Source organism: Oncorhynchus gorbuscha, linkage group LG17 (genome assembly GCF_021184085.1).
Source record: "Oncorhynchus gorbuscha isolate QuinsamMale2020 ecotype Even-year linkage group LG17, OgorEven_v1.0, whole genome shotgun sequence".
Lineage (NCBI taxonomy): Eukaryota > Metazoa > Chordata > Actinopteri > Salmoniformes > Salmonidae > Oncorhynchus > Oncorhynchus gorbuscha.
In genome coordinates, this window is record NC_060189.1 from 38,666,271 (window position 1) to 38,689,381 (window position 23,111).

Below are 23,111 nucleotides of genomic sequence, written 5' to 3' on the forward strand. Positions count from 1 at the left end.
CAATAGAATAGGTAGCCAAAATTGTTCTACTATAGTAGATTCACATAGGATAGTGATTTTGCTGTTCATTAACTTACCCATCTTGTTGGCTGAGGAAAAGTAAATGTCGACAGTTATTTTAACATGTTCAAAGATATTTACCTTAATTGAAGGTCGATTAATCTCCATAGTCTGTCGCCCTACAGAGCTAGCCATTTTGCAGAGTCGTTGCTTCTGTAATTTATGTATAGTTTCAGTCAACTAGCAAAACATTTACAACTTTTTAAAATATATATTTTGCTGCACTACAGATTGTAAGCCTTCAGGGTTGCTACCAACTGCTAACACTGAATTCTGGGATTTGTAGTGCAGCCAAACTACAACCAGCGATATTAGCAAAATTAGAGCCAGATGTTTCCCCGGCCGTTTCTACAGGAAACTCTGGGACCGGCAGTGCCAATTTACTCATCGATGAAACATTTGATCTCAATACAATTTCTGTTCCCCGAACTAGAATATGTTACGAACAGAGTAGATTAAGTTATGTAGACTTTACCTTTTACCAAAGTTTATAAAAAGTGCGTTGTTTAGATGCGCATTTCAGAGTAGGCGTTCCATAACGGAAAATCACAAATATATGCAAGAACGCGCCAATAGGATCTCACTATCTCGTGCTTGTCCTGCCGACTTGCGTATTTTGAAGGTTGATTTGCCCTTGAGCAAGGCACTTAACCTTAATTTGCACCAGGTGTGCTGATACTGCTATGGCAGACCATATAAAGCAACACATTTCACTGTACATATCCTGTGTATGTGACAACAATAAAACATCTTATTTAAATCTCTTTTAATCTTTGATAAAGGCTAGAGTACTCACATTGACCTTTCTGAAACAGTTTCTGCTATAATTTAAGTGCATGCTTCACTTTCAATCACTTCTAACCTGACAACACAAAGGTACTTTTTTATTTGTTTAATGTAATGTTAAGAATGTAGTCCTGTCAAAATAGAAATACATCCAGAATGCACCCTAAGTTATAAAGATCTGTGTGAGTTGGTTAGGTGAGCATTATACTCTCCCTTACGACATTTCACTTGAACCATATTGAGCTGGAAAACGACAAGAAAGCTATTGTCCTTTCATGGAGTTGGGGAGACAGTCAAGGCCACTTTCAAAAGTACTCATTCCTTGCTATATATAAAACACTCATCTTATTATTTTCTCAGAATCTATCAAACCCCCTACTCACTCTAGCCTGGTCCTATACTGTATGTGTCACAAAGAGTTGGTTAAAGAACATTCAGCATGGGACCAGGCTACCGCCCCACCAACCCAAGCCTTGTCCCATTTTGTATTATATGTGCTGTAGCCAACTCTTCCACACAGAGAGAAGTTGGCTACAGCACAAATAGGCTAATCCTACCCAAACCCACCCGTTCTGATGCAATTCAAACAGCTAGGGTTCAGTGATCATATTCAGTTTTTATTGTGTCCATTGGTATGATCACAGAGGCCTTTCCCAGCCCTGTGTTTGGCAGTATGACAGTCAGTGCCTGTAGCCATCTCTCTATCAGTCTCTCTGAGAGGGTCCCTGCTACTGATCCAAAGGGTTCAGTTGGAGAGACGTTCTAGAATGCTTGATTTGACATGAAGTTCGTCATCTCATCAGACAGGGCCTGTATTCATGAAATATCTCAAAATAGGAGTTCTGATCTAGGATAAGTTTCGCCTTTTAGATCATTATGCATAAGACTACATATGGGGGTGGGGTGGTCTGAACCTAGACCAGCACTCCTACTCAGATGCTTTATGAATACATGCTCTGGACTGCATATGTATAATTGGTCTCGTCGTCGTATCCAATCCCTCAGTTCTTCATCTAGTTTAGTCCTCTGCCTTGGCCTCCATCTCTCCATCTTCGTCATCTCCGTCCACCTCAGCGTTCTCTCTCTCCAGTTGCTCCAGCTGGCGGGCCAGCTCTGTCTCATCTATGTCTGTCACAACCTTCGCCTGGAGGGGAGGAAAACATAAGACATTAACACATGGACATTGAAGGTGCAATGTCCAGAACATTGTTGCTGTTTATAATACTGTTTTAATGAGATTTTTTAAATATATTTTTATTTAGATGAAACTTCTAACCACCCCACCTTGGACTTTCCATTGTCCCCCTCTTTCTATAGTGTATTAAAATACAGCAAACATGATTTTATGTAACTTATGACAATAAGGTAATTGTACTGACCTCCATCTGGATGTTAAACACGCCTCTCTTCTCCTCAATCTTCTCTTTGATGGCAGCCATGGCCTGGTTGAGGACAGAGAGACCTTCTGTGCGCTCCAGTGTGGTGGTGGTCATGACGTAGCGCGGCGGCGCTATCAGATTAATCTGTCAGGGACCCAAAGAGACAATATGTGGTGATACATACAGCCTTTTCCCTGACACAGATCTTGGACTAAAAGTCACTTTCAGTGGATGCTTTTGTCTTTTTTAATATATATTTTTAATGTGTATACAGTACCAGTCAAGAGTTTGGACACACCTACTCATTTCAAGGGTTTTTCTTTATTTTTTAAACCATTTTCTACATCGTAGAATAATAGCGAAGACACCAAACTATGAAATAACCAATGTGGAATCATCTAACCAAAGAATATATTTTTTATATTTGAGACTCTTCAAAGTAGCCATCCTTTGCCTTGATGACAGCTTTGCACACCATTGACACTCTCTCAACCAGCTTCATGAGGTAGTCACCTGGAATGCATTTCAGTTAACAGGTGTGCCTTGTTAAAAGTTAATTTGTGGAATTTCTTTCCTTAATGTGTTGTGACAAAGTAGGGGTGGTATACAGAAGACAGCCATATTTGGTAAAATACATGTTATGGCATGAACAGCTCAAATAGGCAAAGTTAAACGACAGTCCATCATTACTTTAAGACATGAAGTTCAGTCAATATGGAACATTGAAAAAGTTTAAGTGCAGTCGCAAAAATCATCAAGCGCTATGATGAAACTGGCTCTCATAAGGACCGCCACAGGAAAGTAAGTTCCAGAGCTACCTCTGCTGCAGAGGATACGTTTATTTGAGTTACCAGCCTCAGAAATTGAAAGTGCAAATAAATGCTTCAGAGCTCAAGTAACAGACACATCTCAACATCAACTGTTCAGAGGAGACATTTACATTTAAGTCATTTAGCAGACGCTCTTATCCAGAGCGACTTACAAATTGGACTGCGAATCAGGCCTTCATGGCTGCAAAGAATCCACTACTAAAGGACATCAATAAGAACAAGAGACTTGTTTGGGCCAAGAAACACAAGCAATAGACATTAGACTGGTGGAAATCTGTACTTTGGTCTAATGAGTCCAAATTCAAGATTTTTGGTTCCAACCGCAGTGTCTTTGTAAGACACAGAGTAGGTGAACGGATGATCTCCACATGTGTGGATTCCACCATGAAGCATGGAGGAGTACAGGTTCTGAATACTTATGTAAATGTGATTTTTTAAATGTATTTTTAAATACACATTTGCTAAAATGTCAAAAAACCCGTTGTTGCTTTTCCATTTTTGGGTATTGTGTGTAGATAAATGAGGGGGAAAAAACAACAATTGAATCCATTTTAGAATAAGGCTGTAAAGTATCAAAATTTGGAAAAAGTCAAGGGCTCCGAATACTGCAAAATGACCACTGCAAAACAATCAGTTTCTCTGGCTTTACTATTTATGGGTATGTGCTTGGGTAAAATTAACATTTTTGTTTTATTCTATAAATTACTGACAACATTCCTCCCAATTTCCAAATAAAAATATTGTCATTTAGAGCATTTCTTTTCAGAAAATGACAACTGAAAACCTCTGGAATGTGATCAACAGGAATATGGATAGTCACAAGCCATCAAACAAAGCTGAGCTGCTTGAATATTTGTGCCGGGAGGGGCATAAAGTCACCCAACATCAATGTGAAAGACTTGGCAAGCCAAGACGCATGAAAGCTGTGATTGAAAATCAGGGTTATTCCACCAAATATTTACTTCTGAACTCTTCCTAAATTAAAACATTTGTATTGAGTTGTTTAAAAATGAATATTAACTTATTTTCTTTGCATTATTCGAGGTCTGACAACAGTGCATATTGTTTGTTATTTTGACCAGTTGCCATTTGCCACAGACCTATAAATAGTAAAACCAGAGAAACTGATCATCGCAGTGGTCTCTTCATTTTTTTTCCTGAGCTGTATGTATGTATGAACAGTTTAAGTCGGAAGTTTACATACACTTAGGTTGGATTCATTAAAACTAATTTTTCAACCACTCCACAAATTTCTTGTTGAACTATCATTTTGGCAAGTCGGTTAGGACATCTACTTTGTGCATGACACAAGTAATTTTCCCATCAATTGTTTACAGACAGATTATTTCACTGTATCGCAATTCCAGTGGGTCAGAAGTTTACATACACTAAGTTGACTGTGCCTTTAAACAGCTAGGAAAATTCCAGAAAATGATATCATGGCTTTAGAAGCTTATGATAGGCTAATTAACATCATTTGAGTCAATTGGAGGTGTACCTGTGGATGTATTTCAAGGGCTACCTTCAAACTCAGTGCCTCTTTGCTTGACATCATGGGAAAATCAAAAGAAATCAGCCCAAAAAATTGTAGACCTCCAAGTCTGGTTCATCCTTGGGAACAATATCCAAACGCCTGAAGGTACCACGTTCATCTGTACAAACAATAATACGCAAGTATAAATACCATGGGACCATGCAGCCGTCATACCGCTCAGGAAGGAGACGCGTTCTGTTACCTAGAGAACGTTCTTTTGGTGCGAAGAGTGCAAATCAATCCCAGAACACCAGCAAATGACCTTATGAAGATGTGGGAGGTAACCGGTACAAAATTATCTATATCCACAGTAAAATGAGTCCTAGATTGCCATAACCAGAAAGGCCGCTCAGCAAGGAAGAAGCCACTGCTCCAAAACCGCCATAAAAAAGCCAGACTACGGGTTGCACTGCACATGGGGACAAAGATGGTACTTTGAGAAATGTCCTCTGGTTTGATTAAACAAAAATAGAGCTGTTTGGCCATATTGACCATTATATTTGGAGGAAAAAGGGAGAGGCTTGCAAGCCAAAAAACACCATCCCAACCATGAAGCACAGGGGTGGCAGCATCATGTTGTGGGGGTGCTTTGCTGCAGGAGGGACTGGTGCACTTCACAAAATAGATGGCATCATGAGGCAGGAAAATTATGTGGATATATTGAAGCAACATCTCAAGACATCAGTCAGGAAGTTAAAGCTTGGTCACAAATGGGTCTTCCAAATGGACAATGACCCCAAGCATACTTTCAAAGTTGTGGCAAAATGGCTTAAGGACAACAAAGTCAAGGTATTGGATGTGCCATCACAAAGCCCTGACCTCAATCCTATAGAACATTTGTGGGCAGAACTGAAAAAGCATGTGCGAGCAAGGAGGCCTACAAAACCTGAAGCAGTTCCACCAGCTCTGTCAGGAGGAATGGGCCAAAATTCACCCAACTTATTGTGGGAAGCTTGTGGAAGGCTTTCCAAAATGTTAGACCCAACAATTTAAAGGCAATGCTACCAAATATTAATTGAGCGTTTATAAAAACTTCTGACCCACTGGGAATGTGATGAAATAAATAAAAGCTGAAATAAATCACTACCATTATTCTGTCATTTCACATTCTTAAAATAAAGTGGTCATCGTAACTGGCTTTTTACTAGGATTAGAAATGTCCTTGTTTTCCATGAAAACATACATGAAATTAGTTGAAAAATGAATAGGAAATATAGTCAAGACGTTGACAAGGTTATAAATAATGATTTTTAATTGAAAAAAATAACGTCCTTCAAACTTTGCTTTCGTCAAAGAATCCTCCATTTGCAGCAATTACAGCCTTGCAGACCTTTGGCATTCTTAGTTGTCAATTTGTTGCGGTTATCTGAGGAGATTTCACCCCGTGCTTCCTGAAGCACCTCCCACAAGTTGGATTGGCTTGATGGGCACTTGTTACATACCACACGGTCAGGCTGCTCCCACAACAGCTCAACAGGGTTGAGATCCGGTGACTGTGCTGGTCACTCCATTTGACAGAATACCAGCTGACTGCTTCTTCCCCAAATAGTTTTAGCATAGTTTGGAGCTGTGCTTTGGGTCATTGTCCTGTTGTAGGAGGAAATTGGCTCTAATTAAGCACCGTCCACAGGGTATGGCATGGCGTTGCAAAATGAGGTGATAGCCTTCCTTCTTCAAGATTATTTTTACCCTGAACAAATCTCCCACTTTTACCACCACCAAAGCACCCCCAGACCATCACATTGCCTCCACCATGCTTGACAGATGGCGTTAAGCACTCCTCCAGCATATTTTCATTTTTTTCTGCGTCTCATGAATGTTCTTCTTTGTGATCCGAACACCTCAAACTTAGATTAGTCTGTCCATAACACTTTTTTCCAATCTTTCTCTGTTCAGTGTCTGTGTAATTTTGCCCCTCTTAATATTTTCTTTTTACTGGCCAGTCTGAGATATGGCCTTTTCTTTGCAACTCTGCCTAGAAGGCCAGCATCCCGGAGTTGCCTCTTCACTGTTAACGTTGAAACTGGTGTTTTGCGGGTACTATTTAATGAAGCTGCCAGTTAAGGACTTGTGAGGCTTCTGTTTCTCAAACTAGGACACTAATGTACTTGTCCTCTCGCTCAGTTGTGCACCGGGGCCATCCTGGTTAGAGCCAGTTTGCGCTGTTCTGTGAAGGGAGTAGCACACAGCGTTGTACGAGATCTTCAGTTTCTTGGCAATTTCTCGCATGGAATAGTCTTCATTGCTCAGGACAAGAATAGATGGACGGGTTTCAGAAGAAAGTTCTTTGTTTCTGGCCAGTTTGAGCCTGTAATCAAACCCACAAATGCCGATGCTCCAGATACTCAACTTGTCTAAAGAAGGCCAGTTTTATTGCTTCTTTAAATCAGTTTTCAGCTGTGCTAACATAATTGCAAAAGGGTTTTCTACTGATCAATTAGCCTTGGGCCTCTGTACGCCCATGTAGATATTCCATAAAACATCTGCCATTTACAGCTACAATAGTAATTTTACAACATTAACAATGTCTACACTGTATTTCCGATCAATTTGATATTATTTAAATGGACAAAACCTGATTTTCTTTAAAAAACAAGGACATTTCTAAGTGACCCCAAACTTTTTAATGGTAGTGTATATAAAACCATTTTTTAAGGAAATACATTCTTGGGGAAAAAAATGGGTTTCCTGCTGAAACTGTCTGAATAACAATGGTCTAGGATTATACTATGTTTAAACTGGGTCCGTAAAAAAAACAGACTATTGAGGGGTGTTTGTTGTTGTTTTATTTACCTTGATTGGCATGGCGTCTGTGGAGCAGCCCAGCCCCGCCCGCAACGCTTCTTTGACAGCATCAATCCCCTCATACCCGTAACAGGCCACCTCAATGTCTGAGGGAGACATGAGAGTTGGCTTAAGTGGGTTCCCAAAAATATTATTCTAACACACAGTGGCAGTTCTAGCTTGTATGGCTCCCTGGGTGAACCCCCCTTCAGACATTTGGAACAACACAAATAATCAAAACATTTTAAACTATATAAATATAAAATATACAAAAGTAAGACTAATAAATATCAAAAAGTAATAATAAAGACGAATAGAAACAAAGTGTATATAAATACAAAGAAAACAATTATTGAATTATTACACTATTACTAACAAAAAAAACACAAATAAAACTAAATTGCACAAATCCTATATTACACACACACACACACACACAAATAGAATAACACACTTTTAAAGAAGAGAACCTGCTTATTACACGTCAAACAAGAAACACAAACTAAATTGCACAACTAATTGCATTAGTACTGTACAAAGTTAGAGGTGCGCTATTTGACAGATTCCCCCGCTCCCCCTACCTCGGGCTTCCAGTGGGGAGACCTGAGGTCAACCTACCCCCGCTCCCCTCCTCATCTCGTACTTCTGAGTTGGAGACCTTCCCAGGCAGTAGCATGCCTAGCTCATAAACTAGAATCAGGGCGCCCACTCCAACAAGGTTAATTGACCCACAGTCCCACACGGTGACATGATATAATTGATGTGATGTGCAAATGAGCAATAGATAACCCATCGCACAAATGTCACCATTCCAAATTATTATTATTATTATTTTTAAAATGGTGTGGGCGCCCCGTGCCGTGTCAGCATGGGCTGCCCATGTCGCCTCTCTCTAAATCCGCCACTGCTAACACATTACTATAATGCTATATCAAGATTCACCAAGACACTGCTGTGTATATGATGTACATGTACCCAGGTAAGTGTTAGGTGTACATACCTGCCCTGATTTTGACAGCTTGTGGGGTCAGTCTTCTGTTGATGTTGTCAATGAGGACAGCCTTCTCCTCCTCTGTCAGGTCCAGACAATCTAAAACGGCTGGGTCCCTGTGGGCCAAAACACCAGTCATTAACACATTCAATCCTGGGAGGTCCAGGGCAATAGCTAAATAATATGTCTATTGATGCAAGAGAAACTTTTTTTTTTCTAGTCTCGCTTGGGCAAATTTGTATCTAACCAGGAGACTAATCTATGGAATATTTTTCTTCCATTTCTAGTTCCATAAGTCTGTTTGAAACTAAGAATGGAAAATCATATTTTTGTGGATAAATGTCTAAATAAGAGAATCCCGTCCACCAACCCTGACCAGGTTGTCAGTACTTACGCCACAGCCTGTTTGAAGACATCATAGGCTCCGTATCCAGGCCGTTTGTACTTCTCATCAAACACCCAGGCGGTGCGGGTGAACAGGCTCTCCAGCTGCTCATCTTTGGTGTACTCCAGAACCTCAGCCACATGCCTCAATATGCTGTACACCTGTCATGACAGAAGACACACAAGTCTAGGTTCCCCTCCAGAAATGATATCTGAATATATCAGTTGACAACACGTCTAAGAGTACCAAAACTTAACATAACCAGCCCTTCTACATTGTCAGCCCATGGCAAAAGAGTATATTGTACTAGGGTTGTTCCACCAACTCTGCGACTTTTGAGAAGTGTTTATTGGTAAAAAGATATATATATAAAAAAACAACATTTATTTCACCAAATTTGAACATTGTCATAAAAAGCAATCAACAGGTAAAAAAAAAATGACTACAGTAAATTTGAGGAAGAATGTACTTACATGTGTGATATGTGGTTGTGTCTCATCTAGGTATTTTAAGAAGAATGCTCTGGATAAGAGCATCTGCCAAATTACTCAAATGTAAACGTAAGTGCCAAATGAAGTAACAGGATTGACGATTTAATATTAAATCATGCATAAATCCCCTTGTGACAGGGGAGCTTGTCGTGTGCAAAAGGGAGCGGCAATTGAATGAAAGCTTCACAAAAACGTTTAAAAAACAAAAACAATTCTAGCCTTTCTATCTACAGGTAATGAATGACGTTATGCTCGACCCACTCAGTTTCCCACCACAAAACACCAGAAAATTGCCAAAAAGAGCAGAACTAGCTCACCTGCTTTTACACTATGATTTGACTATTAGATGTTCAATGTATCTTAAAAAATATATATTTAAAAAGGAATAGTATCACCATATTAAATATAGTTCAGTTCACGTAACAGGGTTGACCATAAATGAGGGACAGTAAATTATTCACTAATAGATAATCAAGTTAATATAATAATAAATAATATATGCCATTTAGCAGACGCTTTTATCCAAAGCGACTTACAGTCATGTGTGCATACATTCTACGTATGGGTGGTCCCGGGGATTGAACCCACTACCCTGGCGTTACAAGCGCCATGCTCTACCAACTGAGCTACACAGGACAAGTTCAGAAATTACCATCAAAGCAACCAAATAACTAGGGCTTTACAATGATGGTAAAATCTTGGAGAAAGGCTTTGCTTAAGTGGGTTAAAATCTTCCTAGAAGTCAGACGGTACATGGAAGGGACATGTAAAAACAAGGACTTTTTGTTTTGCACTTTCAGTCTTATAATGCGAGGATTTAGATAACCTACCGTTTTGGATTTGGTGAATTTGTCTTCGCACTTGATTGCCTCCTCGGGTGAAACTCTTCTCTTGGATAGATCAATGTAACCTAGAGAGAGAGAGTGCAGGGAAATGAACCGGTATAGTATATTCCTATCACAATGAGAACAGGACAACTAGCTTAGTCCCAGATCTATTTCTGTCTTGCCAAATCTTATGGTTATCTGTGACAAGAGTTGGCAAGGCAACACAAAAAAATATGGGACCAGGCTACATGTCAACCCATCACATTCAGAGCATTTTTCCTCTCACCTTTCTCCTTATCCACTCGGATGACGACCACACACTCGTTGCGTCCGATCCTGATGAGTTTGTTGATGGAGCGGATACGTCTGCGAGACAACTCGCTAAGGAGGATCATGCCTTCAATGTTGTTGTACTCCAGTAGACTTACGTAGGCTCCCATCTCTGCGATGGAGCGCACGTTGACCATCACAACATCGTCCACCTCTGGAAACCTGTGCTGGTAGAATCTACAGCTGATCGATGGCATCCTGCACTCGGTGGTCAAGATGATTTCAAGTATGTGAGTAAGCAGTAGAAGATAGTAGTCATTGCATTCTCATTCTGCCTGTATGTTATCACACTTTGCCAAGCAGGCGTAATGCTTGCAAAATGTAGATCATTATATAGCAAATGATCATGGGCAGAGAACTAAGTAGGTGAACAGATGTATACGTTGTTGGAAGAAAGCCTGCTACTTATACAGTACAAAGGTTAACGTTATCTTGCAGTAGCAAACAGCTGACAGTGACTGCCAGCTTATTCTGAATGATGGGTTTCTAGTTAACTAGCAAAGCAAATCTAACCAACCTTATCTAGCTAAAACACATTCACATGTAGCTAGAAAACCAGCTCGATAGAATACTAGCCTGAGGGACAGGTTAGCTAATGTTAACTGGCTAACGTAACGCTTTTGAGTCTCATCCGTTCACCAATCATTCATTCTTTCAGAACTTCACAATCAAACGTTATACTCACCTTATATAGATCCACAACTTGATACTTAACTATATGAATGTCTGTATTATAAGTTATTACATTAAACTGTAGCAATTGAAATGTATCAGTTGAGGGGATAAAATTCGACTGTTTCATCAACATGCGTGAACGAGGCGACAACTTAAACTTACCCGGAAGCGGAACTGGAAACATGCACTCCAAAAAAATACCATCGGTATTTTACCAAATAGATTTCCCATTGAAATTAGCAGTTTGATTTCTCCACAAGGTGTCACCCTGTGAGTGTTTTGAAGCAAGTTTAACAAAGACACTGGTAGACACAGAGTACACAAAACATTAAAAACACCTTCCTAATATTGAGTTACAGGACTAAGATTGAATCCTACTACACCGGCTCTGACGCTCGATAGATGTGGCAGGGCTTGCCAACTATTAGACTACAAACGGAAACCCAACCATGAGTTGCCCAGTGACGCAAGCCTACCAGATGAGCTAAATGCCTTTTATACTCTCTTTGAGGCAAGCAACACTGAAAGATGCATGAGAGCACCAGCTGTTCAATAACGACTGTGTGATCACTCTCCATTGCCGATGTGAACAAGACCTTTAAACAGGTCAACATTCACAAGGCCACAGGGCCAGACAGAATAGCAGAACGTGTGCGCTGACCAACTGGCAAGTGTCTTTCCCTCCTAGACAAAAGGAACACCTACGTGAGAATGCTGTTCATTGACTACAGCTCAGTGTTAAAAACACCATAGTGCCCACAAAGCTCATCACTAAGCTAAGGACCCTGGGACTACATCCCTCTGAAACTAGATCCTGGACTTCCTGATGGGCCGGTAAGGTGGTAAGGGTAGGCAACAACAGATCTGCCACGTTGATCCTCAACATGGGGGCCCCTCAGGGGTGCGTGCTTTGTCCCCTCCTGTACACCAAAGACTGCGTGGCCAAGCACGACTCCAACACCATCATTAAGTTTGCTGACGACAACAATGGTAGGCCTGATCACCGACAATGACGAGACGGCCTACAGGAAGCTCAGAGACCTGGCAGTGTGGTGCCAGGACAACAACCTCTCCCTCAACGTGAGCAAGACAAAGGAGCTGATTGTGGACTACAGGAAAAGGAGGGCCGAACATGCACCCATTCACATCGACGGGCCTGAATTGGAGCGGGTCGAGAGTTAAGTTCCTTGGTGTCCACATCACCAATAAACTATCATGGTCCAAACAAACCAAGACAGTTGTGAAGAGGGCACTACAACACATTTTACCCCCCAGGAGACTGAAAAGATTTCACATGGGTCCCCAGATTCTCAAAAAGTTCTACAGCTTGCACCATCGAGAGCATCCTGACCAGTTGCATCACCTCCTGGTATAGCAACTGCTCGCCATCCGACCGGCGCTACAGAGGGTAGTACGTTCGGCCCAGTACATTACTGGGGCCAAGCTTCATGCAAACCAGAACCTATATACTAGGCGATGTCAGAGGAAGGACCAAAGAATTGTAAAAGGAACGCCAAGTCTAGGTCCAAAAGGCTCCTTAACAGCTTCTACCCCCAAGACATAAGATTGCTGAACAATTAATCAGATGGCCACCAGGACTACTTACATTGACACCGCCCCTTTGTTTTTATACTGCTGCCACTCGCCATTTATTATCTATGCAGTCACTTTACCCCATGTACAAATTACCTTAACTAACCTGTACCCCCTGTATATATTATTTTATTGTTTTACTTTCATTTATTTATGTAAATACTTTAAACTATTTCTTGAACTGCATTGTCAGTTAAGGCCTTGTAAGTAAGCATTTCACTGTAAGGTGTATTCAGCGCATGTGACAAATGCATTTGAGTTGCACTTACCCCCGCTTTTGCCCTCAATTTGCCATTGCATAGACTCTACAAGGTGTCGAAAGTGTTCCTCAATTGTCTCAAGGCGTAAAAATCCTTCTTTAACCCATCTACTCCACTTCATCTACACTGATTAATGTGGATTTAAAAAGTGACATCTATAAGGGATCATAGCTTTTACTTGGATTCACAGGGTCAGTCTATGTCATGGAAAGCACATGGCATGGAATGTTTGTACACTTCTGTGTTGAGTTGACCACTTACATATTACATGGCATAGAAATTAGTGCATACCTCATACTCTTCCCCCTCAGGGAGTGGCTGTTGACTACGCTTGATGCTGCCGCCAAGTCTGAGGAGACTGGCCTTAGTTCAAGAAAAGTAATTTAGGTTTAATGGCTCCACCTTGCTTTGAGATTCAAATTAATGTGCCAAATGTTTGAATACCCCTGTCAGATCTTTTAAAGGAGGACATGATCATACAATGAAAAAGGTTTCAATCTCACTCAAGTTCCGTTATCTTATCTATATTTTAGTGTCAATCAACTCTGACCCCACAATCTCTGTAGTCTGACCTCTTGGCATCATCATACATTCCTATAATTTCTACAGCAGCTCTTTAAACAGTGCTGAATAAATAAAATAACCCGCCTCTACTTCTATCAATCTGGTATTTAATCCACTTGAATAATTCATACAAAAACAGATCTAAAGAAAGTGATTTTTAATAATACAGCAACTTTACATTCATTAGTTCTACTTCCCAGTTAACGGCGCAAATCTACACAAGGTGTGTACTGTGTATACTAAAAAGGGATAGACATTCTGAACTAGACTGGTCCCAGATCTGAATGGCCACCATTCTCAGAATAGGAGTGCTGATCTAAGATAATTTCCCCCTTTTTGATAATAATAACAATGAATAGGGATGACCTGATCCTAAATCAGCACTTCTACTCTGAGAAACTAAATATGGCCCTATGTAGCCAACTTCTATGGGAAACATGACAAAACGCCAGAGGAGCAGCGTAAAAAACACAGATCCGGGATCAGGCTAGCACTGAGCGGTTCCTGAAGTTTGATCCACAACGGAGGGATGGATAGGCATTCGAGTCATCATTCTACAGGTGCATTACTCTGTACTTAAATCTATCTTTAACATTATAAATACATCAAATGTTAAGTATCTAGATACACCATGATTATCATCAATAATCAAAAATAAATGTGAAATGGTCTTTGCAAAACTATTTCCCGTTGTCTACTAGAGATAATACTTGCCTGCATTACAGTGACAGTCCTGTCTCTGTGAATGCACACACACACACACACACACGCACGCACGCACGCACGCGCACACACACACAAAGACAATCACACAAAGTCAGCATATTATAATCAAGTGAGGTGAGCTGAAACCTATGATCATAAACACCAGATGCAAAAACAACTATTTTTCAGTTCGGTCGAGTTAATTTCAGACCCATATCAAAAAGTAGAACAAAATTTCAATAATAGCTTTGAAAAATCACTGACAAATAATAAAATCACACATTTAAGATGTCGCATGAGGTGAATACTACTGGATTAAAATACAGCATAGTTGGATAGGTTATAATGCATTGAAGTGAATTATAAAATGCATCGATTTCAAACAAAGCATTTATGAAGTATTGATTATTAAGAGAATCCCACAGACAGCGGTGCTCAGATGTTCCTTAGTGTTTTCCATGAATAGAATACTGCTGGTTACACTTTAAAATATAATTCAATTTCTAATGGTCACAATCCTACAGATTAGCACAGGAAGTGTGCATGACGAATACTGAGATCAAGAAAATGAAGACATAGATAAAGTTACCCCTCAAGATTTTAGTGTCATAACTTTTAAACACCTCTAATAATCTTTCTTCAATATCATCACTGTTGGTTTAAATCCTGTGATTCGGGACAGGACAGTTTTCTATTTAGCGATGACTCGTAGTGCTTGGGTAGAGGTAAGGTGTGTAGTGTGTTAGGACTGGTTTATCCTCCAGTACCCTTTTCACACTACTGAGCCAAGCTTTACTGCACTGACCTGGTTACGATCCACCATATTTCCTGGAAAGGAAAATATGAAAATGTCAGAGCCAGCACACTCCAGTTTTGGTTGGCATGATAGTGTGAAAAGAGTATAAGGTAAGTCGGAGAAAGTGGCTCTTCACCATCTCTCAAATCAGATTGTCTAATTAATGTGGTGTCAAAAAAAAACATTCAGATGAACCTCCAGCATTATACAGTGCTCTAGTGCAGACCAGGGTTCAAATAGCATTTTAAATCTTTCAAATACTTAAGGTTTTGCTTTTTGCTGACCTGGAGAGACAGTTTGGGTAGGGATTTACCGTTCTCAAACAATTCTGTTTTCAAAGATCCAAATAGTATTTGAAAGCAGGGCTGCTCTAGTTTAGAGGATAGAGGCCAGATGCAGAGATCATGACTGCGTCCCAAATGGCACCCTATTCCCTATATAGTAAATAACTGATCAGGACCCATAGTCCTACACCAGGATGTTATCACCTCACAAATGGTTTCATTAGGTGAGCAAAGGTGATGGCCCGATGATACAATTAGGTGAGCAAAGGTGATGATACATTACTGAACAAACACACACACCCGACCTCACACACGGGGTCAAGGAAACAGCAAGGGTACAACCAGTGTGCGTGTCTATAGTTTTGTGTATGAGTTTTTCACTGCCCCCTTCCCCCAAAGACATTTTATGCTCACAAAGTGGGGTGGGGGGCCCAACAACATTTCACTTAGAGCCCCCAAAATGCTAAGGCAAGCTCTGACCATGTCTGGGTATGGATGTGGGTACGCAGACCTGCAAGCCACTGCAGCCCCTCATGATGAGTTGAGATTTTTTTTGTGGCCCCAACCCCTATCAAAGTTGCCCATCCCTGCCATAGATAGAAGCTATGGGTTCTTCTTATTATTGAAAGCTTCTTAAAAATAGAATATATTTACAATTATAAATAGTTATCAAAAGCTGAATAGAAGCACTAATTCGATTTCTGCCACCAAGTGCCAAGTCTTTACATACTTCTCTGGAATGTGAAAAGTTAATTTAGTGAAGAGAAATCCAGCAACGAAAAAAGGACAAATAATCAGAGCAATAATAAGACAATAATTAATTTCCCCAGGCAGTCTCAGAAGGGAAGAGAAGAGCTCGGCTCAGTTCAGTTCAACATCACATGTAGTGATAAGCATTAAGTGTTTTATTCATCTTCAGATTGAGTGTTGATTGAGGATCTTCCACTAGTCTCATACTGTGATTCTGGTTGGAGAATGGAGGCAAGGCAAATTTTCAGCTAATCATTGTCTTCCCCCTGGGCAACTAATGTCCATGATCCAGGGTAGCTCTAGCTCTTCATTGAACCAGTGAGTGCTGTGTCAGGTTAGTGTTGTGTCTGTATTATATTGCTGCTTCAACGTAGCCAGGAGGAGGGGACCCACTGTGGCTCAGTGTCCAGTTTGTTGATGAGCCTCAGCAGCTCCTGATATGCCTTGTCCTGGTCTGTGTTCACGATGGCTGCGTCAAACAGGTGGCCAAAGTTCTGCTCCATCTCACGGGCTTTCTCGATGATGTCTCGCAGCTCCTCCGGCTTAGGTAGAGAAAGGGTAGGAGATAAGAGATGGAACACAGAGCATGTGTCACTACATTAGCTTGATGTCAAGTGAGTTAACTTTACTAAGGCTTATTAGATACATTTTACTAAAAAAAGATAAGAAAACAGATTGTGATGTGTTTAAATGACTACCTTTGGGTTCTTGCTCTCCTTGGCCAGAAGGGCTCGCAACCGTTCTTGGGAGGGAGGAGCGATGAAGATTATGTAAGGCTTCAGATCAGAGTTACGCAGAATCTTCAGCGACTATAGCGAGAGAAAGGAGAGAGAAAGAAGGGGGAGAGAGAAAGAGGGGGGGTGGGACTCACAGTCAGACAGCAGCAACAGACATTTTATGCTCTCTTAAGGCATCAGCATGCTTTAGTTTGGCTAGAGTGTAGCGTGTATGCTCGCATACTCCCTTAAAAAGACCTACGCTTGAAAGAAAAAAAAGCAACAATAGTACCACTTGTCCATTTTGCGATACCGTAGCCAGTACACACTTCCTCTAAATAGTCAGAAACAATTTAAGATATTGAAGAATCCCTACTGTTGACCAATCACCGATGAAGGGGAGTAGACTTCGGCTGCAGACTTCCCTGCTTCCTCAAGAAAATATTTTGTGTGCCTGAACAACTAGTCCGAACTGTTTCGGCTGGGAAGCATGCAGACGCCTTTATCCTCTTCTTTTCCCTGTTGGTCTCACCTCTCTCCCCGTCCTTACCTCACCTGGGTGTGCAGACACAGAAGACAGGCCTTTGCCCCCTCTCCCTACCTCTCCCCCTCCCTCCGTCTCTCTACTCCCCCCGTCCTCACCTGTGTGTGCAAACAGAGCAGACAGATCTTGCCCGTGTTAATGAGTTGACGGACAGAGTCGGTACTGGTTCCGTACAGGTTCTTCTCAAAGTCTCCCGACTCGATGAACTTCCCTGCGGTGGCGTCCATGTCAAAGGCCTGACGAGAGACGAAGTGGTAGTCCCTCCCACTCACCTCCACATCACGCCTGTTGCGTGTCGTGTCTGGAATAAACCCACTTTTATCAACATTTGTATTGCTTTTAATAAACATTTAAAAAATGAACAGGACAGGGGAACAGACAACGGCCACAAAACCATTAAACAATTCTGGAATTAACAAAAATGACAATTCTCATGAACCAAATTCTATATGTCTTGAGTAATACTAAGCACTGAGGTGTGCAGTTCAAGGGGAAAGTTAACGCTTGAAAATGCACACAGGAATTCACACAAACACACTTACGTGGGACAGCTCCTCCAAATCTGTCTGGCTCGCTGGACAGCAGTCTCTGTCTTAGCTCGTTCTGCCCACAGTTGGGAGGACCAATCAGAGCAATGGGCCGCTTGCGATTGGCTGGCTGGTGGTAGAGCGCCATCTCCTCATAGGTCAGGATCTCCTCGTTGTCATAATCTGGGGGGGAAGCAGATAACCAGACTGTTTTAATTTCATATCAAACAGCATTCATATCGTTGGCTCGAGAGAGAGACTTGGAGACTGAGAAAGACCTTTAACTGAAACGTCGACATACAGTGCCTTTAGAAAGTATTCATACCATAACTAATTACATATTTTGATGTTACAGCCTGAATTGAAAATGGATTACATTACATTACATTTAAGTCATTTAGCAGACGCTCTTATCCAGAGCGACTTACAAATTGGTGCATTCACCTTATGACATCCAGTGGAACAGTCACTTTACAATAGTGCATCTAAATCTTAAGGGGGGGGGGGGGGGAGAGGGATTACTTATCCTATCCTAGGTATTCCTTAAAGAGGTGGGGTTTCAGGTGTCTCCGGAAGGTGGTGATTGACTCCGCTGTCCTGGCGTCGTGAGGGAGTTTGTTCCACCATTGGGGGGGCCAGGGCAGCGAACAGTTTTGACTGGGATTACTCATCTACACACATTACCCCATAATGACAAAGTGAAAACATTTTTAGAAATGTTCGCTAATTTATAGAAAATTAAATATAGATATATCTCATTTACATACGTACAACAAATTGGTTGTTGATCATTGCTAGACAACCATTTTCAGGTCTTGCCATAGTTTTAACTTAAATCTACTTGAAAATCTAACTCCGCCCCTCTTTAGAGGAACAGTCTTCTTGGTAAGCAACTCAAGTGTAGATTTGGCCTTGTGGTTAAGGTTATTGTCCAGCTGAAAGGTTAAGGCTGTCCACCAGACACTAGTAGATGAAGACTGAACCAGATTTTCCTTTAAACTCAGCCAAAAAAGAAATGTCCCTTTTTCAGGACACTGTCTTTCATATATATATTTTTTTTTTTTTACAAATTAACTTCACAGATCTTCATTGTAAAGGGTTTAAACACTGTTTCCCGTGTTTGTTCAATGAACCATAAACAATTAATGAACATGCACCTGTGGAACGGTCGTTAAGACACTAACAGCTTACAGACGGTAGGCAATTAAGGTCACAGTTATGAAAATTTAGGACACTAAAGAGGCCATTTTACTGACTCTGAAAAACAACAAAAGAAAGATGCCCAGGGTCCCTGCTCGTCTGTGTGAATGTGCCTTTGGTATGCTGCAGGGAGGCATGAGGACTGCAGATGTGGCCAGGGAAATAAATTGCAATGTCCGTACTGTGAGACACCTAAGACGAACGCACAATATCGCCATCAGTGCTCAGACTGTCCGCAATAGGCTGAGAGAGGCTGGACTAAGGGCTTGTAGGCCTGTTGTAAGGCAGGTCCTCACCAGACATCAACAGGAACAACGTCACCTATGGGCACAAACTCACCCTCGCTGGACCAGACAGGACTGGCAAAAAGTGCTCTTTACTGACGAGTCGCGGTTGTCGTCTCACCAGGGTTGATGGTCGGATACACGTTTATCGTCGGAGGAATGAGCGTTTACACCAAGGCCTGTACTTTGGAGCGGGATCGATTTGGAGGTGGAGGGTCCATCATGGTCTGGGGTGGTGTGTCACAGCATCATTGGACTGAGCTTGTTGTCATTGCAGGCAATCTCAACGCTGTGCGTTACAGGGAAGACATCCTCCTACAATGCCACCAGTCATACTGCTAATTTCTGTACGTGATTTCCTGCAAGACAGGAATGCCAGTGTTCTGTCATGGCCAGCGAAGAGAAGAGCCCAGATCTCAATCCTATTGAGCATGTCTGGGACCGGAGGGTGAGGGCTAGGGCCATTCCCCCAAGAAATGTCCAGGAACTTGCAGGTGCCTTGGTAGAAGAGTGGGGTAACATCTCACAGCAAGAACTGGCAAATCTGGTGCAGTCCATGAGGAGATGCACTGCAGTACTTAATGCAGCTGGATGGTGGCCACACCAGATACTGACAGTTACTTTTGATTTTAACCCCCCCTTTGTTCAGGGACACATTATTCCATTTCTGTTAGTCACATGTCTATGGAACTTGTTCAGTTTATGTCTCAGTTGTTGAATCTAGTTATGTTCATACAAATATTTACACGTGAAGTTTGCTGAAAATAAATGCACTTGACAGCGTGAGGACGTTTCTTTTTTTGCTGAGTTCAGGATTTTATTACATTTTTTAAAACTATAACATGATGGAGCCACCACTATCCTTGAAAATATGGAGAGTTGTATTCAGTGATGTGCTGTATTGGATTTGCCCCAAACACTTTGTATTCATGATTGAAAGTTAATTGTTAATTTGCAGTATTACTTTAGTTGCAAACAGGATGCATGTTTTGGAATATTTTTATTCTGCTTCCTTTTCAGTCATCAATTTGGTTAGTATTCTGGAGTAACTACAATGTTGTTGATCCATCCTCAGTTCTCTTATCACAGCTACACAGATATTAAACTGTTTTAATGTAACCATTGACCTCATGGTGAATTCCGAGTGGTTTCCTTCCTCTCCGGCAACTCAGTTAGGAAGGATACCTGTATCTTTGTAATGACTGGGTGTATTGATTCACCATCCAAAGTGTAATAATAACTTCATCATGCTCAAAGTGAAAGGTAAAAATAAAAAAGCAGATGTTGACTATCTACCAATAGGTGCCCTTCTTTGCGTGGCATTGGAAAACCTCCCTGGTCTTTGTGGTTGAAATTCACTGTTCGACTGAGGGACGTTACAGATAATTGTACGTGTGTGGTACAGAGATGAAGTAGTCATGTTAAATCATTATTGCACACAGAGGGAGTCCATGCAACTTATGTGATATGTAAAGCTAATTTTATCTTCCAAACTTATTTAAATAAATGAATGAATACTTATTCTCGCAAGACGTTTCAGCTTTTTGTTTTTAATTCATTTGTGAAAATTTCAAAAAACATCATTCCACTTTGACATTATGGGGTCTTGTGTAGGCCAGTGACAAAAATCTAAATGGAATCCATTTTAAATTGAGGTTGTAACAACAAAATGTGGAAAAAGTCAAGGGTTGTGAATCATTTCTGTCACAATATATATTGGGGTCATGAAAACTACAGCCCATAAAGTAATAATGTTCACCTTCACAGTACATTGTCTCTAGGCGAACGCTGGCTAAAATCAGTGATCTCCTTCTGTAACCCTGGGATATGAAATATGAGTAACAATCAATAGTGTGATGACAAGGAAAGTGTGTGGGGAAAGTCCATTAAAACAAGCAAAGTCTAAACATTCCAGAACCAAAAAACTCTTACTCAAACGATGTGGGAATACGGGCCAGGTCGTTCTACACCAGCCTGCCTACATCTCTGCTACAGCCCTCACTTCTGGTCTGGCCTTACCGTCGTTCTGCTTGGAGTTGTAAAGGAGCTTCTTCCTCTTCTTCTTGTTCTTCTTAGCACACCACAACTTTCCCGACTTCTCAGGCTCTTTATCCTCTTCTATGGTCTGCTTCATAGCCTCCCTCTGCTGCTGGAAGCTCTTGCCTGCATTCACAAAGAGGGAGAGATGGTTAACACTTAACACTTAACACATTGTGAGGTCTGATAATCTGCATATATAACCTGGCACTTGCCCACTGTTGTTGAGCCCTATTGTGAGGTAGTGTACCTGGTACTAGCCCGGCCAGGGGCTGGTTGTCCTCGTCTCCGTCCCTGTAGGCCTGCCACCAGTTGGGGTCGTCCTGGCTGATGATGTGGAGGATGTCTCCTTTCTGGAAGCACAGGCCCAGCTCTCTGCACGGCACGTACGGGTCATCAGACGGGTCGTAGTCAAAGTGAGCTTTCACATGGACCTGGTGAAATAGAGTAAACAAAACATGACGTTGGTTTTCTAGTAGCTCGCACTGTATATTATAGAATTAAATAAAAAGGATTCATATTTATAAATATGGTCATGTTGCAGAGGCTCCAAAACAATTGACTGTTCATAATGGTGATGCATGCAGGAACCAAACCAACATTGGCCATGGGCCAGCATCATGCTCTGCAACCAGGGTTGGGGAGTAACGGATTGCGTGTAATTCGTTACTTGTAATGGATTACAAAAAAAAGAAAATGGTAACGGTAATCCGTTACGTTGTACACTTCTATTCTCAATGACATTCAAATCAGCATTGAAAAAAATGTGCGCGTTTAAGTTTGTTACAGCGAAGCTAGTCAGACCACAAATCAGAGACCACTATGGTGACACACCAAATGTGTTTGATGGATCACGGAAAAAGAGCAGGAATCGGCTTTTGTAGGCTACAGGCCAAGCTATGTCATCAAATGGTACGACTGCTGTCGGCATCCAAAGATTATCCAACTTGAATAAATGCTTTGAGGTAAGGCCGACAGCGACCCCCGATATCCGTGATACGGATATCACTTATTATTGATATCTACATAGCGCATTGATGTGAATCACACTGCTGCTCTCTCATTTAGCTATTTGCACTTTACGGATTGTGGTTGTTGTGGATGGCTGTTCACAAATCTATGTGTATTTGAACCCAATAATGGTTGAATTCAAGAGGCTGCCTATCAACCACTGTTCTTGAAACCAGTGGACAGCCAGTGAAAAATGCACTCTTGCAACCGCTGCATAGCTCAGATCCAAGGCTATGGAATAAAAGTGGGGCTTTTATTGCTCAATCTAATTCATGCTAATAAAAAAAAGAAAGAATCCATAGGCCTAACAGACACATGCTCAAACTCGCACACTTTTGATAGGATTAAAAAAGGATTAAAAAAGGGGTGCTGTCGGTGCTACATCCATTTTTGGGGACACGCATTGTTTTAACCATGTTATGAGGCTATACAATGTTTGTTTACATCAACAATATTTACAAACACTGGAGGAAAACAAGTTCACACACAACTCTTCAAAAGTTTGGGGTCACTTAGAAATCTTCTTGTATTTGACAGAAAGCACATTTTGTGTCCATTAAAATGACATCAAAATGTTCAGAAATACAGTGTAGACATTGTTAATGTTGTAAATGACTATTGTAGCTGGAAACGGCTGATTTGGAATGGAATATCTACATAGGCGTACAGAGGTCCATTATCAGCAACCATCAGCGAAACTGGCTCTAACCAGAATAGAAAGAGTGGGAGGCCCCGGTGCACAACTGAGCAAGAGCACAAGTATATTAG

The 23,111-nt window shown here is 41.2% G+C and overlaps 2 protein-coding genes across 4 annotated transcripts in view; both read right to left on the reverse strand.

Moving 5' to 3' along the window:
• Positions 1-809: 809 nt before the first annotated feature.
• Positions 810-11,235, reverse strand: LOC124002126 (eukaryotic translation initiation factor 2 subunit 1-like). 2 transcript variants are annotated; one of them, XM_046309417.1, is made up of 8 exons: positions 11,083-11,235; positions 10,354-10,559; positions 10,071-10,150; positions 8,759-8,910; positions 8,374-8,480; positions 7,383-7,480; positions 2,226-2,369; positions 810-1,990 (listed from the first exon to the last, which is right to left on the reverse strand). In XM_046309417.1, the coding sequence occupies exons 2-8, from the start codon at positions 10,532-10,534 to the stop codon at positions 1,865-1,867; spliced, it is 888 nt and encodes a 295-aa protein (XP_046165373.1). In that variant the 5' UTR covers positions 10,535-10,559; positions 11,083-11,235; the 3' UTR covers positions 810-1,864. The 2 variants fall into 2 exon arrangements, with proteins under 2 accessions (XP_046165373.1, XP_046165372.1); XM_046309416.1 differs by having other exon boundaries at positions 10,354-10,595.
• Positions 11,236-13,631: 2,396 nt separating this feature from the next.
• The window catches only part of LOC124001549 (protein PALS1-like), a 58,967-nt gene continuing 49,487 nt past the window's right edge, over positions 13,632-23,111 (reverse strand). For both annotated transcript variants that reach the window (XM_046308433.1, XM_046308432.1), the window contains 6 exons: positions 21,583-21,766; positions 21,315-21,458; positions 17,827-17,994; positions 17,383-17,585; positions 16,723-16,833; positions 13,632-16,566 (listed from right to left, as the gene is read on the reverse strand). In XM_046308433.1, coding sequence (XP_046164389.1) covers positions 16,390-16,566; positions 16,723-16,833; positions 17,383-17,585; positions 17,827-17,994; positions 21,315-21,458; positions 21,583-21,766 — 987 coding nt within the window. In that variant the 3' untranslated portion in view covers positions 13,632-16,389. The remainder of the gene's footprint in view (positions 16,567-16,722; positions 16,834-17,382; positions 17,586-17,826; positions 17,995-21,314; positions 21,459-21,582; positions 21,767-23,111) is intronic.

Excerpts from the sequence above, each read along its gene's own strand:
- LOC124002126 (XM_046309416.1), bottom strand. The coding sequence starts at position 10,594 with ATGCCATCGATCAGCTGTAGATTCTACCAGCACAGGTTTCCAGAGGTG. Across the intron at positions 8,481-8,758 it reads GTCTTCAAACAGGCTGTGGC|GGACCCAGCCGTTTTAGATT; the intron begins GTAAGTACTGAC and ends TTTGGCCCACAG. Across the intron at positions 1,991-2,225 it reads TGTTTAACATCCAGATGGAG|GCGAAGGTTGTGACAGACAT; the intron begins GTCAGTACAATT and ends CCTCCCCTCCAG.